The sequence below is a fragment of the Electrophorus electricus genome, chromosome 11 (genome assembly GCF_013358815.1).
Source record: "Electrophorus electricus isolate fEleEle1 chromosome 11, fEleEle1.pri, whole genome shotgun sequence".
Classification (NCBI taxonomy): Eukaryota; Metazoa; Chordata; class Actinopteri; order Gymnotiformes; family Gymnotidae; genus Electrophorus; species Electrophorus electricus.
In genome coordinates, this window is record NC_049545.1 from 10102501 (window position 1) to 10115644 (window position 13144).

Genomic DNA, 13144 nt, shown 5'->3' on the forward strand with positions numbered 1-13144 from the left:
TCGAGCTAGACCATGTTTAAGGATTCAAGAGTTGAACTAATAAAACTTTCCTAGCTGAAAAGGTTCTAAGGCTTAGACTGAAGATACACAATACTTTCCTTTAACCTTTCTTTTTCTTATATTTCTTGTTAAGAAAAGTTTCACCCACAAGGGAAAAAAAATGTCGACAACTTAATCCACACAAGTTTTTTGGGCCATGACTCTTAAGATGCATTGGTTGGAGGTGTTTGGCATGAACAGCAGATGCAGAGGTGCCTGCAGAGTGTCTATTTTAAAGGTTTGTAACAGATCAGCTTTGGTTGCTCTCCAAGTTTGGAATTTGGATGTGTGACCATTTATTGTTTCAGCTATGCTGAAATTGTGGAATCTTGCTTGTAGACCTGTTTTCAGCTTTTGTTAACCCCATATCTATTTATGAAATACAGTATATGCATTGCAGCTGAACTACTTGGTGAGAGAATGACTGAAAATCAACTTTTTCCCTTCTTCCTGTTCTTTTTAAAGTTAGCTATGTGAACTACTGCTTAAATATGGAACATTTTTTACAGTAAATGGCTATACATTCAACTTTTTAGGTGTACATTTCACCTTTCACATCTTAATGACATTCTAAACATTTTCTAGTTTATGCCACTCTAGGTGAATTCAAATGAAGAGTATATTCATTGTGAATTATTTTGCTCATAATATATCAGATTTCAGGATGTACATTACTTTGTTTCAAGTAAAGGTCAAGTGCTTTGCATTAACAGAATGATTGTGCTGTTTCTTGTCAGTGCACACAGTATTAAAATCCTTTTTAAAAAATTCTAAATGTAAGTCACTGTTGTGTAATTAGCCTGACATCAGTGTATGACACATCTATTACTCTCTATTCCCTGACACTTTAGTTCCTCAGTCTGAACAGTTAGTGTTTTTCATGCCATACATCACACACACAAGCCTGTTTGACCATATATAAATGTCACTGTAAATATAGGTTGTAGAGAAAATAAAAAAAAATCCTTCAATCTATTGAATGCTGTTTTAAATTTTGAGCAGGTTCTAGTTTATAGAAAATAAGGAAGCATAACCAACTATTGACTGACTGGTGTTTTGGACCAAAAGCAATGTTCAGTTGGTATATAAGGTGCAATTCTGATTCCATCAAGGAATGAAGAAAATGATTTGAAAAATGTATCTAGAGTGCTGAATATTATAATGTGCGAGTGAGTTGTTTTGAATGACCCATGAAAATGTTTAAAAAACAGTAGGTAAATGTTTAAACGCTATTTACTACACTGAAATTTACATTTATATATTGATAGCATAATGATAAAGCCTTTTGTTTTAAAATTTAAACTGCAACACACTTAATGGTCTAAAAGCATTATGAATCCATTGTATGTGGTGAATCCATCTAAACATTTCTCTGGTATTTTCTATTTAAATTTCTAGTCAGAAACTGAAAGAGCATCCTTGGCTCTGCCTCTGGCTTGCAGAAAGTTATTAGTGGCTATGCTTCAGTAGTAGTGTTATTTGAATGGATAAGTTGTTGGACTACAAAAAAAGATCGTAAGGTGGATCACTGCTTGTGCCTGCAAATCTCTTCAGATTACAAATCCTTTAGTGAAACAAGACATCACATTATGCATACTTAACCTAAAACCATGTAAATCCTTTTTTGTAACAAGCCTGAATTTCCTCAAATTAACATTTTAACCATAGGTATACAAGAGAGAGATCTTGATTTCAATGTTGTTTATTTCACAAATACTAAAGAATACCTTTAAATAAATTGAGTACCAACCCTTTAATAAGGACTATGATCTTAGTGCATATCACAAAATATTCCAAAAACAAGAAACAATTTATTTGAACGTCAACAATAACGTAGCAATTTTGGTACCAACACCAAAATGTCACAGATACAACTAAATGGTTAAAATGGTTGTTGTTTACTAAACTGCAACATTTCAGCACCCTAGTCTCATGTGGAAGACATTTTATAACCATAGATGGCAAAGTTGAACTCTCCAGTGCCTTCTGTTGGCCAAGCACAGTGTAGATTTGCAATACAGAGTTTCTGAATGATGTTGCCCCACACAACTTTGTGATATGCCTAGAATTTATTACACAGTACTGAACAAAATACTGCACACACTATGTTTGACATTCCATTTATATGAGGTAAAGACGTTCTCAACAGGCACTATATTTTTTCCTTGGTCTTTCCCACCATATACACTTTTATATATATATAATGTGAACATGCTCCTATTTGCCCTGCTTGTGCTTTGTCATTTACAGAAACACTGCCAGCAGATGTCTCCAACCAGGGTCAAGGACTGCATTTGTAAATATTTTTTAAAATTACACAAATGTATTTGCATGTTTGCAGAATGACATTCCAGAATGTCAAGCGTTTGGTTTAAGTAATCTGATGCAGACAAAATGACAACCCTCAGGACAAAATGAGAGGCTTGTCTTCATCTCTTACTTCAAGTAGTACTGAAAGCATTGATGAGGAGAAAGAGTAAAACTCCAGAGCAAAACTGAGTTCAAAGAGCTCCAGATTCATGGTGAGTGTCCACTCAAAGATGGCAGAGATGTGCTTGTAGTAGTCCTCCTTTTGAACAAAGAAAATGCAGTCTGACACAAGCAAAGGTTAAGGAACAAGGTATAAAGAAAATTGTTTTTGAAGTACCATGTAATTTTATTCTCTGTACATTTCATCTGCAAAATGATTATGACTGACATGAGCATTACTAGGCAGGAAACAAGGCTTGGAAAAGCAACAGGAAGTCTTGACTAAGGTAGTTTCATGGCTCATGGGCTTATATGACCCTTCTATGTTTTAAAAATATTTCTACTACAGTTCTGTAGTATTGTTATGTAATATTTTTTTCTGATGTTATTAAAATATCTATATTGAGTACCTAAAGTAATTATCTGTCTATAAACTATAAATGATCCAAGGTCCATATTCTGTGTGACTTGTCTTTACCAGTGGCATATGCCATCTTATACTGGCACTAATAGGATACAGAGAATGGTCATTATGACCTGGATGCTGCTGGAGATGATGCGTAAGGGGTAGAGGAAGTGCTCCAGCCCAGTGAGTGCACAACGGCTGGTCAGAGAGGTCAGCAGGGCAGTATAGATGCAGACACACACAAAGCTCAGAGCAGCACCTAGGTTATGCAGCAGCTCCAGCTCTGTCGGCTACAAGATGAACACAATATGTTTGTACAGTCATGTTCTTACATTTAACCATCATTTTTACATATGGGGTTTTGCCATGTGATTTATATTGCCAACAATTCCAACAATGCTGCCATATACAGCTGTGATTTGGAACTGCATACAGTGTAAGTGAACAAATAAGACATACTGAGTTTTTAGTGTACCATACATAGTGTATTACTTCTACTCAAATACTGCAATACCCCCCCCCACACACACACACACAGTTGTTGCATATCTTTAAAAACCTGTTCAGGCACATTTTATGTTTTGGTTACACCCTGAGTTATAATTTAAGATTGAAGAGAACTGAAAGAAATATGTGCAAAATCACTTTGTGTAAAATCACGAACCCAGGTAATTTTGGTCAAAGTCATTCACCAGGCTTTCACCATGGCTTCTTGGAGCTACTGGCACATACAACAGACAAGAAACTTTAATCTTCTACTGATTATTAGCTGCATTAGGTTAAAGACTAGACAGCAGGAATGCACATCTGTAGGAGTAGGATTTGTTACTCCAGGCCTTGCCACTGACTCAGCAAGGAATGATTCATTATGTAAAATTAGATCTACAGTAACGCTGTTCTTTTTTTTAAATAAACTAAATGCTTAAGCAAATCTGCCCAATGGGTTTCTTATATTTGAATCTGAAAAATACCACCATATAAATAGGTAGAATATCCAGCATTTCACATTCTTTTACAGAAATCCATATAGATGAGGGCTAAAATATTTTTCTGCTTTATTTGGGTGACATAAACCAGTTAAGAAATACTTTATAGAAAAACTTTTTATTTTTGTACTTACATTGCAGTTTGCAGCCACAAAAGCACCGATGGCTGTGACAGAGCCAAATACCACAGCAAATTTACTAAGAAGGGAGTGCATGCTGCTTCGGTCCAGGACATGTGCATGATGGAAAATACAGAAAACCAGGACTACAAAAAAGAAAGAAGGATACAGGGTAACGGGGATTTTCTTGCCTTATTTCATATTTGGTTTATTGTTTCTTAGCCATAATTATAAATCAACTTGGTATTCATATACTTTCACTTCACAATTCCCCTATTTCATTGATCTTAAAAAATAACATGCCCACACATCTGTGAATTCAGAGCTTGAAGACATGTTTTATAAAATACTGACTGATTTAGTACAAAGAAACAACTGGTTTACTCACATAAGAATGAACCAGCATTGATCGTAGCACTAAAAAGGGAGTTCTCTGGAAAATATGACCCACTTGTACTGTAATTTAATAAAAATAACAACAGATATTATCAAACAACAGGAATTAGACAGGTAATGGCAAATACAAAGTAGAGAAAAAAAAGATCTGGCTAACCTTATGGTAGGGACATTTTTATGTGTGCAACAAATCCCTGTTTCATTTGGCAGACATGAGTTTCTGTATTCCCTGGACAGAGATTTTAAAATAAATACAGCAAAAGGAGAAGGTATGTTGATATGATGAAAGATTTTAAGTCATGAAAATGTGAGTTTTGAATTTGATTCCTTTAAGAATAACTATCACATACCAGTTACTAAGTGGACAGACATGGTCGTAGTGTAATGCAAGTCCATATCTGCACAAAAGAAGCATGATATAACAAAGATAAATGTGACTAAATGAAGACAGCTATTATACTTTTCATTCCACAGTACCTTGTTTTGACTTTTCTTCCAGCATACAGTTTAATTTATTATTTCCAATAAACTATGCTCACACCAGAACAGAGGTGTGTAGCATGAACGGTTTAATAAATAACCCGGAACTCATTGACAGTGACTGAATCAGAAGTACACAGTTACCCTTAATGTCAGAAATGGGTGATATTATAAGGAAATTAGAGGATACTAACTACTCACTTAAATTAATATATTCACATGTGTGTAAATTCCAGTGAGAAGTTCCAAGTGCGAGAGAAAGGACCTCTGTTTCTGGAAACCTTGTGTACTTCACTGCAATTTTGAATCTCTCTCTCTCTCTCTCTCTCTCTCTCTCTCTCTCTCTCTCGCTCTCTCTCTCTCTCGCTCTCGCTCTCGCTCGCTCTCGCTCTCGCTCGCTCTCGCTCTCCAAATTCCAATAAGTAATTCCAACTGCAAGGAAACCTTTAGTTGACAAATCATGTTTTATGGTAGTGTGTTTCCTGGTACTGTAACTACATAGAGGACATAACATGTTAGCCTTACATTCATACCATTTTTGGATCTTGGTGAGCTTGTTATACAGCAGCCCTAACTAGCACTGTCACTGTCAACAGAAATTGTTAACTAAATAGTTCTTAGCATTAAATGATGTTACAATCTAATATGTAAATCTAAATTACAGTTCTAAAAGAATGCATTTATGCAATTCTCTGTTTCCAATGATTTTTAAATACATTTTTCCTATAAAAAGCATATCCGTCCTGTTCACTCTCGATATTTGTAGTTATTGAAGGAAGCACAACCATTTTAATATACCAAAGGAGAATGGAACACATATTCACCATGTACCAAATTTTACTGCTAAGAGAAAGATAGACTTTAACTTACACCACCCAGCACCCGATGACTGAGACAGCAGAGAGTGAGATGGGTAAAATAATCCAGATGCCCATATTCTTTGGGCCGAGATTCTGAAGGATTCAGAAGAGATTCAGAAGAGATGCTGTTGAGATCTTCTAAAACTCTCTTCCAAGTGTAAATTACCCAGTTAACTGCTACATCAAGTTCATCATGTTCCTCTTGTCATCAACTAAATATGCACAGAAAAACTTTACTCCAGAAGAGAACACTCTTTGCCATGTCTTACACCACCCTGACTGCATTCTTACCTTTCAGCTTTAAATGTAATTTCCCCCTCTAACCCCTCCTTGCAGCACTTTGCCTTGTCAGAAAACAACCATGAAGAAATTTGGGCTGGGTCAACTCAGCCTTATCTCAATGTTTGCTTAAACCTATTGCCTATTCATATTTAGGATCCAATTACAGAGTGATAAATTATGTTAATACAGTGAGTTTCCTTTTTATCTCTGAAAATGCATATACTGGAAGAAAAAAACAAAAGAATAAAATTAATAAACGTATTAAACATAGCTTTTTCAATGCATAAAACATCGTCTTAGATGTCTAACACGGAATACCAGCGAAATGTTAATCAACAGATATTGGGAAAGTAATAAACTATTTAACAAAACTTATTTTTATTTGACAGGTAGGTAGGTAGATCAAATCAATTAAGCCAACATTAGTGATTTATTAAGCCCCGCAAGTAGGTGGCTAATCAAATGCCACGTGAACAGAACAGAACAAAACATATAGTCGTAAATTTAAAAACGTTATTTTTGAGGTATTTTGAGCTTTTGTTGTTTTCTGATATTTTTTCCCTATTATTGTTATTATTATTATTATTATTATTATTATTATTATTATTATAATTATATAATAATATAATATATGATATAATTTATCAGGAGATAAAATTCTAGCTAGCTACTAACTTTGGGTCCTTAATTTCAAAACAAACGTAATGGCGGCGCATGTGAGATGGAATCTGTTGCAACTTTTACGGTTACAGATATCTTCGCAACAAATTAGGTCTGTAATAAAACAATCAAATTATCTAGGCATTTAGAAACACTTTTTAACTTCTCCGATATCCCATATAGAAAGAGTGATTACTATTCGGTAACGATAATTAATGAAAACTCAACATACATAGCTAGCTATGGCTATCTATGATAGAGATCACGATAGCTAACTTGGCTAACTAGATGATCGTCTAAGAAGAATAAGCTTTGTGCCCACGAACACTATCAAATAGCTATATCGAGCTATATGGCAAACAAACGATTTTGAAATGGTTCGGTTGCCACGCTCCTTAGTTCGATGCCGAGTAGTCGTGTTTTAATCGTATTATAAACGGCAAATGTGTTTTGCCGGCGATACCTCCTGAGCTAAACATACTAGGGTTAGCTAGCTACCCAAGATAAATAACATCAAAATGTTAAGACCGTCTAGCCTGATGTTTAGGTAGTTAGATCGGCAGTTAAAATGTTACTTCCTAGATAGCTGACGTATTTTAAATTTCCGAGTAAAACTGTCCACGTATCTACAACATAAAACGTTCTGTTTGTAGTTGTTTATCTTTGTAGCTTTGTAAAAGAAATGATAAGTAACAAGTCTGTGTGTCCCATATAATAGCACTTCTGACCATTGAATAATTAGCAGATGTGTCTGAATTCCTCTGTATGAAATATTTGCCATTTTAGTTTTTTTAACGTTTAGTTCAAAAATGTTTAGACACTAATCAGGAAATGCTGAAGCAAACAGGTTTTTCCATATACTTTACAGTATTAACACTGACCTGCCAAACACAACTGCATTCCTCTTGTTGCACAATAGGTACAACTTTTTCACCTTCACTGACTTAGGATATGCTTTGATTATGAGTTTAAGAAGGGTACCCTCCCCCAAACTCTTCCTTAATTTTATTCCTTAATAATTTACACATTTCATCAGGCTTGTCACGTTTGTTGTTCTGTACTCTCTGATTGTGCCTTTTAGTACATTAGAGGAACAAGGAAATCCTATTCATGGCTATTATAACTATTAGCTTATCTAAAGGCATCTGAAAATTCCCTTTCTATTTTCTCTGTAGGTTTTCAGTCAAAGAGAGGAGTCAGTCCTACTCCATGTGCTTGGCTAAAAAGCACAGATTTCAGCACCAACAGCCAACTGACAAATCATTCTTAGGTGTGACACTTATTGCAACTGTCCTACATATTTCATGCCAAAAGCCAGCTTCAGCTCAGTTTTATATATCTGATCACTGGTTTAATTTTACTGTTCACCTATGCTTCATTGGCCAAGCAGTTTAATAGCCTAGATTATATACTGAAATGCTTAAATTAGTAGATGGATTTTAGGTTCCCTGCACTTTTATTTTACCAGATTATACCCTAGTGGCTTTCTGAAGGTGACATGCTTTGTTTTTGCAGTGCGATGGCTGTCAGTTTTGACAGAAGATACACCAAATCCCTGCAGTTTGAAGTTTCTTCCTGGAAAGCCTGTGGTGGGGAAAGGAACTTTAGATTTCCCGACTTCTAGTTCTGCTGAGTGTTCATCTTTAGCAAGGTAAGACCTATGGGCCATTTCCTTGGGCATGGATTAAGCAAAGTCTTGGATTTACTGCAGTGCCAATGGTAAATAAGCAGTGGAAATTCTTTTTGGCCTTAGTCTGGCTCTGGGAAACTAGCCTGTTAAACAAATTTATGCTTTGCTACTTTCTAATCTGTGAATACATTTTCTGTGACACTTCAAAAGAGACCTGTTTAGATTAACATTTTGTGACTGAAAGTATATCGACTTGTGATTATAAGAGCTATGACATTGATGTCAGACCCTTCCACCCCATCTGAGAATCCAGGGAAGCTTATCTGTACTTATCAGTTAAAATTATTCTCACTCATATTGTCCTTGTCCTTTTGATGTCACTAGAGTGCAGAAACAGCAAGTACTGTCTTAATGTGTGTCTGGAATTTCGTTGATAACTGATTTGAGTTCTTTTTGTCCTCTCTTATACACAAAACATGCAAGAATATGGACTGTGTTTCTTAATATTTATTCCTTAATTTATATTTATGTTGCATTAGCAGAAATCTTTTTCAGATCAAAGGGGTAAAGAGAGTGTTTTTTGGTCCAGATTTTATCACACTTACTAAGGTACCCATCAAGCACAGATGTTACATGAATTAATGCTTGTAATATTGATTGTGTTAGAATAGATGACAGTGGATAAATTGGTGAATACCTTATATATTTTGTATTTGTATTTGATTGGCTCCTAAGATGGATGATGATATGCAGTGGACAGACATTAAACACCATGCAATTGAAATCATCACTAAATTCTTTGAGGATGGAGAACCTGTCACAACTGGAGTGACGAATCCAGAGAGTAGTAAGTAAATTCCTACACAGTGAAGTGGAACTGCTCTGTTGGTTCATATCATACTCAAGCAATGACTGGATGAAAATTTTGCATTAAATTGGTTAACCATATTCTTTTCACCTGTTTTTGTAACTCTCTGTAGTAACCTGGTCATTTTACTATGTCCAGTGCATTTTTAACATTTTTATTTTTTTATTTTTATTTTGAAGGTGTCTTGGAGGAGGATGATGACATTGTCTCAATGATTAAAGAGCTTTTAGACACTCGAATCAGGTAATCCATATTTTGAAATAATGTTGCTTTGAGGGAAGGGCTACTTTGGCTAGTTTGCCAAAAATCACATCACCATAGCCAATCCTTGGTTACATGTAGGCATACTGAGAAATTTATATATGACAATAAGGAAATCTTGTCATATTGCAATTATATGCTACATATTGGTCTAAAAATTGAGAAATTGGTATTTCCATATCAGTTTTAAATGACATCTTTCTTTATTATTGGGTCAAAGATATGGTTACAGAACACTCACAAAGAATGTCTTTGATTTGTTGGTGTGTTTAAATAGTATAAAATGGAAAATTCTGGGATTATTAATTTACTATTATAGCTTTTGTGAAAATAGTATTGTGGGAAAGATTAAGGAGTGTTAAAAAAATAAATGTGTGTGTGTGTGTGTGTGTATATCTCTCTCTCTCTCTCTCTCTCTCTCTCTCTCTCTCTCTCTCTATATATATATATATATATATATATATATATATATATATATATATATATATATATATATATAGATACAGATATAGATATAGATATATAGATATAGATACAGATATAGATATATATAGATATAGATACAGATATAGATATAGATACAGATATAGATATAGATATAGATACAGATATAGATACAGATATAGATATAGATACAGATACAGATATATATATATATATATATATATATATATATATAGATATAGATATATATATATATACATATATATATATATATATATATATATATATATATATATATATATATATATATATATATATATATATAAAATGCCCACTTCTCTGTAATGTCATAGATACACAATGCCTTGTCATTTAAGTGACTCATGATGACATGATGTAATATGTTTATTCTTAAAAACACTTAGACTTTGTTTTGGAAGCTAATATAATGTTCCTCACGACCTGTAAGAAAATGTATTGGCCAATTCTGGAAATGTAAACATTGTTTCCTGGAACAATATCCATCAGACTTTTGTGTTTAGATGCTAATTATTTTAGTTCAGACAATACAGTAGAATGGAAATTAATGTTCCCTGCCTCTTAGGCCCACTGTACAGGAAGATGGCGGTGATGTCATCTTTAAGGGCTTTGTTGAAGGCACAGTGAAGCTGAAACTGGTTGGCTCTTGCACGGGTTGTCCCAGCTCCTCGGTTACACTGAAAAACGGTATTCAGAACATGTTGCAATTCTACATACCAGAAGTAGATGATGTGGAGCAGGTGAGAATCTAGTTATGAGCAATACAGCTTGGCTGTCATCTCAACTGCATTGAGTGTATGTAGTGCATGTTTTTTACTTTATCTGTCATGGTCACACCCATTTTTATATTTTCTGGGGTTATTTTGTTGTTTAGGTAGAAGATGAAGTACATGAAATCAGCATGAAGGTCTTCTCGGAACTGGAGCAGAAATTACAAGACTCATGAGCCCATACTATGTGTGTGTTGTCTTCACATTGCCAGTGTCTAGCAGAGTAAAAATTAGGATTGTCACATCTTAAAATAATTATAACATACTTTGAGCAGGCATACAAAGTAGCGTGATAATTATATTACAGCCATCTGAAATGCATTTAGACCGCTAGGTATATTTTACCTTTGCTGTAAAATCTTGTTTCTCAAGTGTTTTAATCCTTCAACCAGTAAATCAATAGAAAAGTCACCTGAGAAAACTGAATATATATAAACAAAATAAATTCCAAATTACAAAATAATTTTTAAATATGCAGATTAAAATAAAACACCTTAAATAATCATAATTCACATATAAATTGCCTTGTAAAAGTATTCAGCCCCCTTAAAGATTTGTCTGAATTAGAAATGATACCTTGATTTGTTGTGCTATGTCATATTGTTTTAAAAAAATATCCCTCATGTCCCTCAAATTAAAGTGATATTGGTTTTATGTAAGAAATTGTTGTGACCGTTACAATTTCAATTACTAATTGAAAATTCTTAATGCCTTAATATTCAGTCCCAGTGCTGTGAAAGCTCCATGGTTGCACATATAAATTATTGTCATAAAGAGCACTCAGTTGGTTTTCAATTGGCTTCTATCTATGAATAATTAAAACGGTGGTTCCACCAAATACTGGTCTCAAAGGTTGAAATTCTTATGCAAGTTTAGTTCAGCAAATCACATGACAAATAATTATAACTGAAGATTTTTGGCAGGGAAGACCTGTGACATTTGTAAGACAGGAATTTAATTGCTTTTAAGGGATTTGCAAGCACTATAAATGGTAAGGATATTGACTGGTAAATGTGATGGGTTTGCTTGTATTCAGGGGAGATTTGTTGTAGTATACTAAAGAAGAACATGCAAAATTGTTCACTTCAGGGTGCAGCTTGATTAAACATTGTTAAATGTTTCATTTAGCATTGCAATTATTTTGAACATTCAGGTCTTATTTTAGGCTAATGTAATAGTTCAGCTGTATAAAATAATCCAAACTCATTTGAGTAATAATTGGTGTTTGTTTAAGCGCAAAACATATATAAACATCTTAAAGTCCTTGTTAAATACATTTTCTCCACCTCCTGCATTATATAGGAGTCTTTAAAACATTTAGTATGAATACTCAGCCTGGAGTTTTCATTTTAGATTTAATTTTCATTTTACCCAATATAATTTATTTGAAATGTAATTTTATTCAGTCTAGAAATTGACATTTAATGTGAATATATTTCATAATTACCAAATATTGCATTGCTGACAGTGCAGCCAGAACTGCTGCACTGCCAAGTGGTTGTAAATATGCTGTGGGAATAGAGCCATCTTTTCAATCAACAATGCAAATTATCCACTGAAAATCAAAAGAGCACTGAATATCGAAAAAGCAATTAAGATATATCTTAAAGTTTGTTTCAAGCAATTCATAATTAAGGTATATATTGTACTTCATCAGTAAGTTCAATATTGTAACTATTTAACAAAAAATTAAGGCTTAATTTCCAAACCACCAATATTTATTTTGTTACATTTGAATACAAGTGTGCATGTTATCCAGTAGAAGGATTTCAGGGATATAGCAAGATGTTTTGGTAAATATGAACTCTTTAGACCAGATTTCTTTCAGGTATTAAATTACCATTTTACATGTTTATGTCTGCAAGATTATTTACAACAGATTAAGATGCTATAGGTTTGACAGAAAGCTTTTGGTTTAGTTTAGAAAAAGTCTGAATAGTGATAAGCCTGGAAAAAAAGTGTCTTAAATTGTTTAATATTAAGTTCTTGTCTGTTTAGTGTAGGGTAGAATTTGAGAATCACACTGGAGTGGATATTTCATCAAATATCTGAGTTTGGAATTCAATTAAATAATGCAAAATAAGAACATAACTTTTCCTTGTCTTTTCCTTGTTTTGAACTTAAAACTTCAAATATCATTTTCTTTTTTGAAAAGATAGAAATATCGTTAGCAGCAAGTTACTTACTTTAAAAGAACGTGAATCACGTTTCAATTAATATTGATTATAAAATGTTCACTTATAAAATTGAATTTGAATGGATAAATAGGATGCATTATGGTGAGATAATGGTCATTTCTGTGCCGTTGCTATAGGCCTGAATCGAATTTACAAGCGATGCTCTTCACAGATAGCGAATCAGATTATTCATTCAAACAAGTATTACGAAATCTTATTCGAGTTGCTTTGCGTCGTCCTAACAAATTGCGCATGCGT

General features: G+C 33.8%; 3 protein-coding genes across 4 annotated transcripts in view; 2 read left to right on the forward strand and 1 right to left on the reverse strand.

The window, feature by feature from the left end:
• eif4e1c (eukaryotic translation initiation factor 4E family member 1c) overlaps nt 1-808 on the forward strand; it is a 7756-nt gene extending 6948 nt beyond the window's left edge. The window contains exon 7 of the mRNA XM_035531644.1: nt 1-808. This exon is cut by the window's left edge and continues 338 nt beyond it. The gene's annotated coding sequence lies outside the window, so the exon portion shown is untranslated.
• Nucleotides 809-1879: 1071 nt separating this feature from the next.
• si:dkey-228d14.5 (uncharacterized protein LOC796266 homolog) lies at nt 1880-5936 on the reverse strand. The gene is made up of 7 exons (XM_027023509.2): nt 5766-5936; nt 4766-4813; nt 4573-4644; nt 4408-4475; nt 4035-4165; nt 3027-3204; nt 1880-2631 (listed from the first exon to the last, which is right to left on the reverse strand). The coding sequence occupies exons 1-7, from the start codon at nt 5828-5830 to the stop codon at nt 2444-2446; spliced, it is 750 nt and encodes a 249-aa protein (XP_026879310.2). The 5' UTR covers nt 5831-5936; the 3' UTR covers nt 1880-2443.
• An 805-nt stretch (nt 5937-6741) lies between these two features.
• On the forward strand, nt 6742-12795 carry zgc:110319 (uncharacterized protein LOC796111 homolog). Of its 2 annotated transcripts, none has more exons than XM_035531860.1 (8): nt 6742-6809; nt 7873-7967; nt 8213-8348; nt 8867-8936; nt 9063-9174; nt 9375-9438; nt 10505-10679; nt 10814-12795. In XM_035531860.1, the coding sequence occupies exons 1-8, from the start codon at nt 6742-6744 to the stop codon at nt 10883-10885; spliced, it is 792 nt and encodes a 263-aa protein (XP_035387753.1). In that variant the 3' UTR covers nt 10886-12795. The 2 variants fall into 2 exon arrangements, with proteins under 2 accessions (XP_035387753.1, XP_026879309.1); XM_027023508.2 differs by having other exon boundaries at nt 8870-8936.
• Nucleotides 12796-13144: the final 349 nt, after the last annotated feature.

Bases quoted from the DNA above. Each gene is read 5' to 3' on its own strand.
- si:dkey-228d14.5 (XM_027023509.2), bottom strand. From the start codon at position 5,830: ATGGGCATCTGGATTATTTTACCCATCTCACTCTCTGCTGTCTCAGTC. The intron at 4,814-5,765 runs GTAAGTTAAAGT...TCTTTTGTGCAG, and splicing joins GTCATCGGGTGCTGGGTGGT to ATATGGACTTGCATTACACT. The intron at 2,632-3,026 runs GTATCCTATTAG...TGCTTGTGTCAG, and splicing joins GGTCATAATGACCATTCTCT to ACTGCATTTTCTTTGTTCAA.
- zgc:110319 (XM_035531860.1), top strand. From the start codon at position 6,742: ATGGCGGCGCATGTGAGATGGAATCTGTTGCAACTTTTACGGTTACAG. The intron at 9,439-10,504 runs GTAATCCATATT...CCTGCCTCTTAG, and splicing joins CTTTTAGACACTCGAATCAG to GCCCACTGTACAGGAAGATG. The intron at 10,680-10,813 runs GTGAGAATCTAG...TTTGTTGTTTAG, and splicing joins AAGTAGATGATGTGGAGCAG to GTAGAAGATGAAGTACATGA.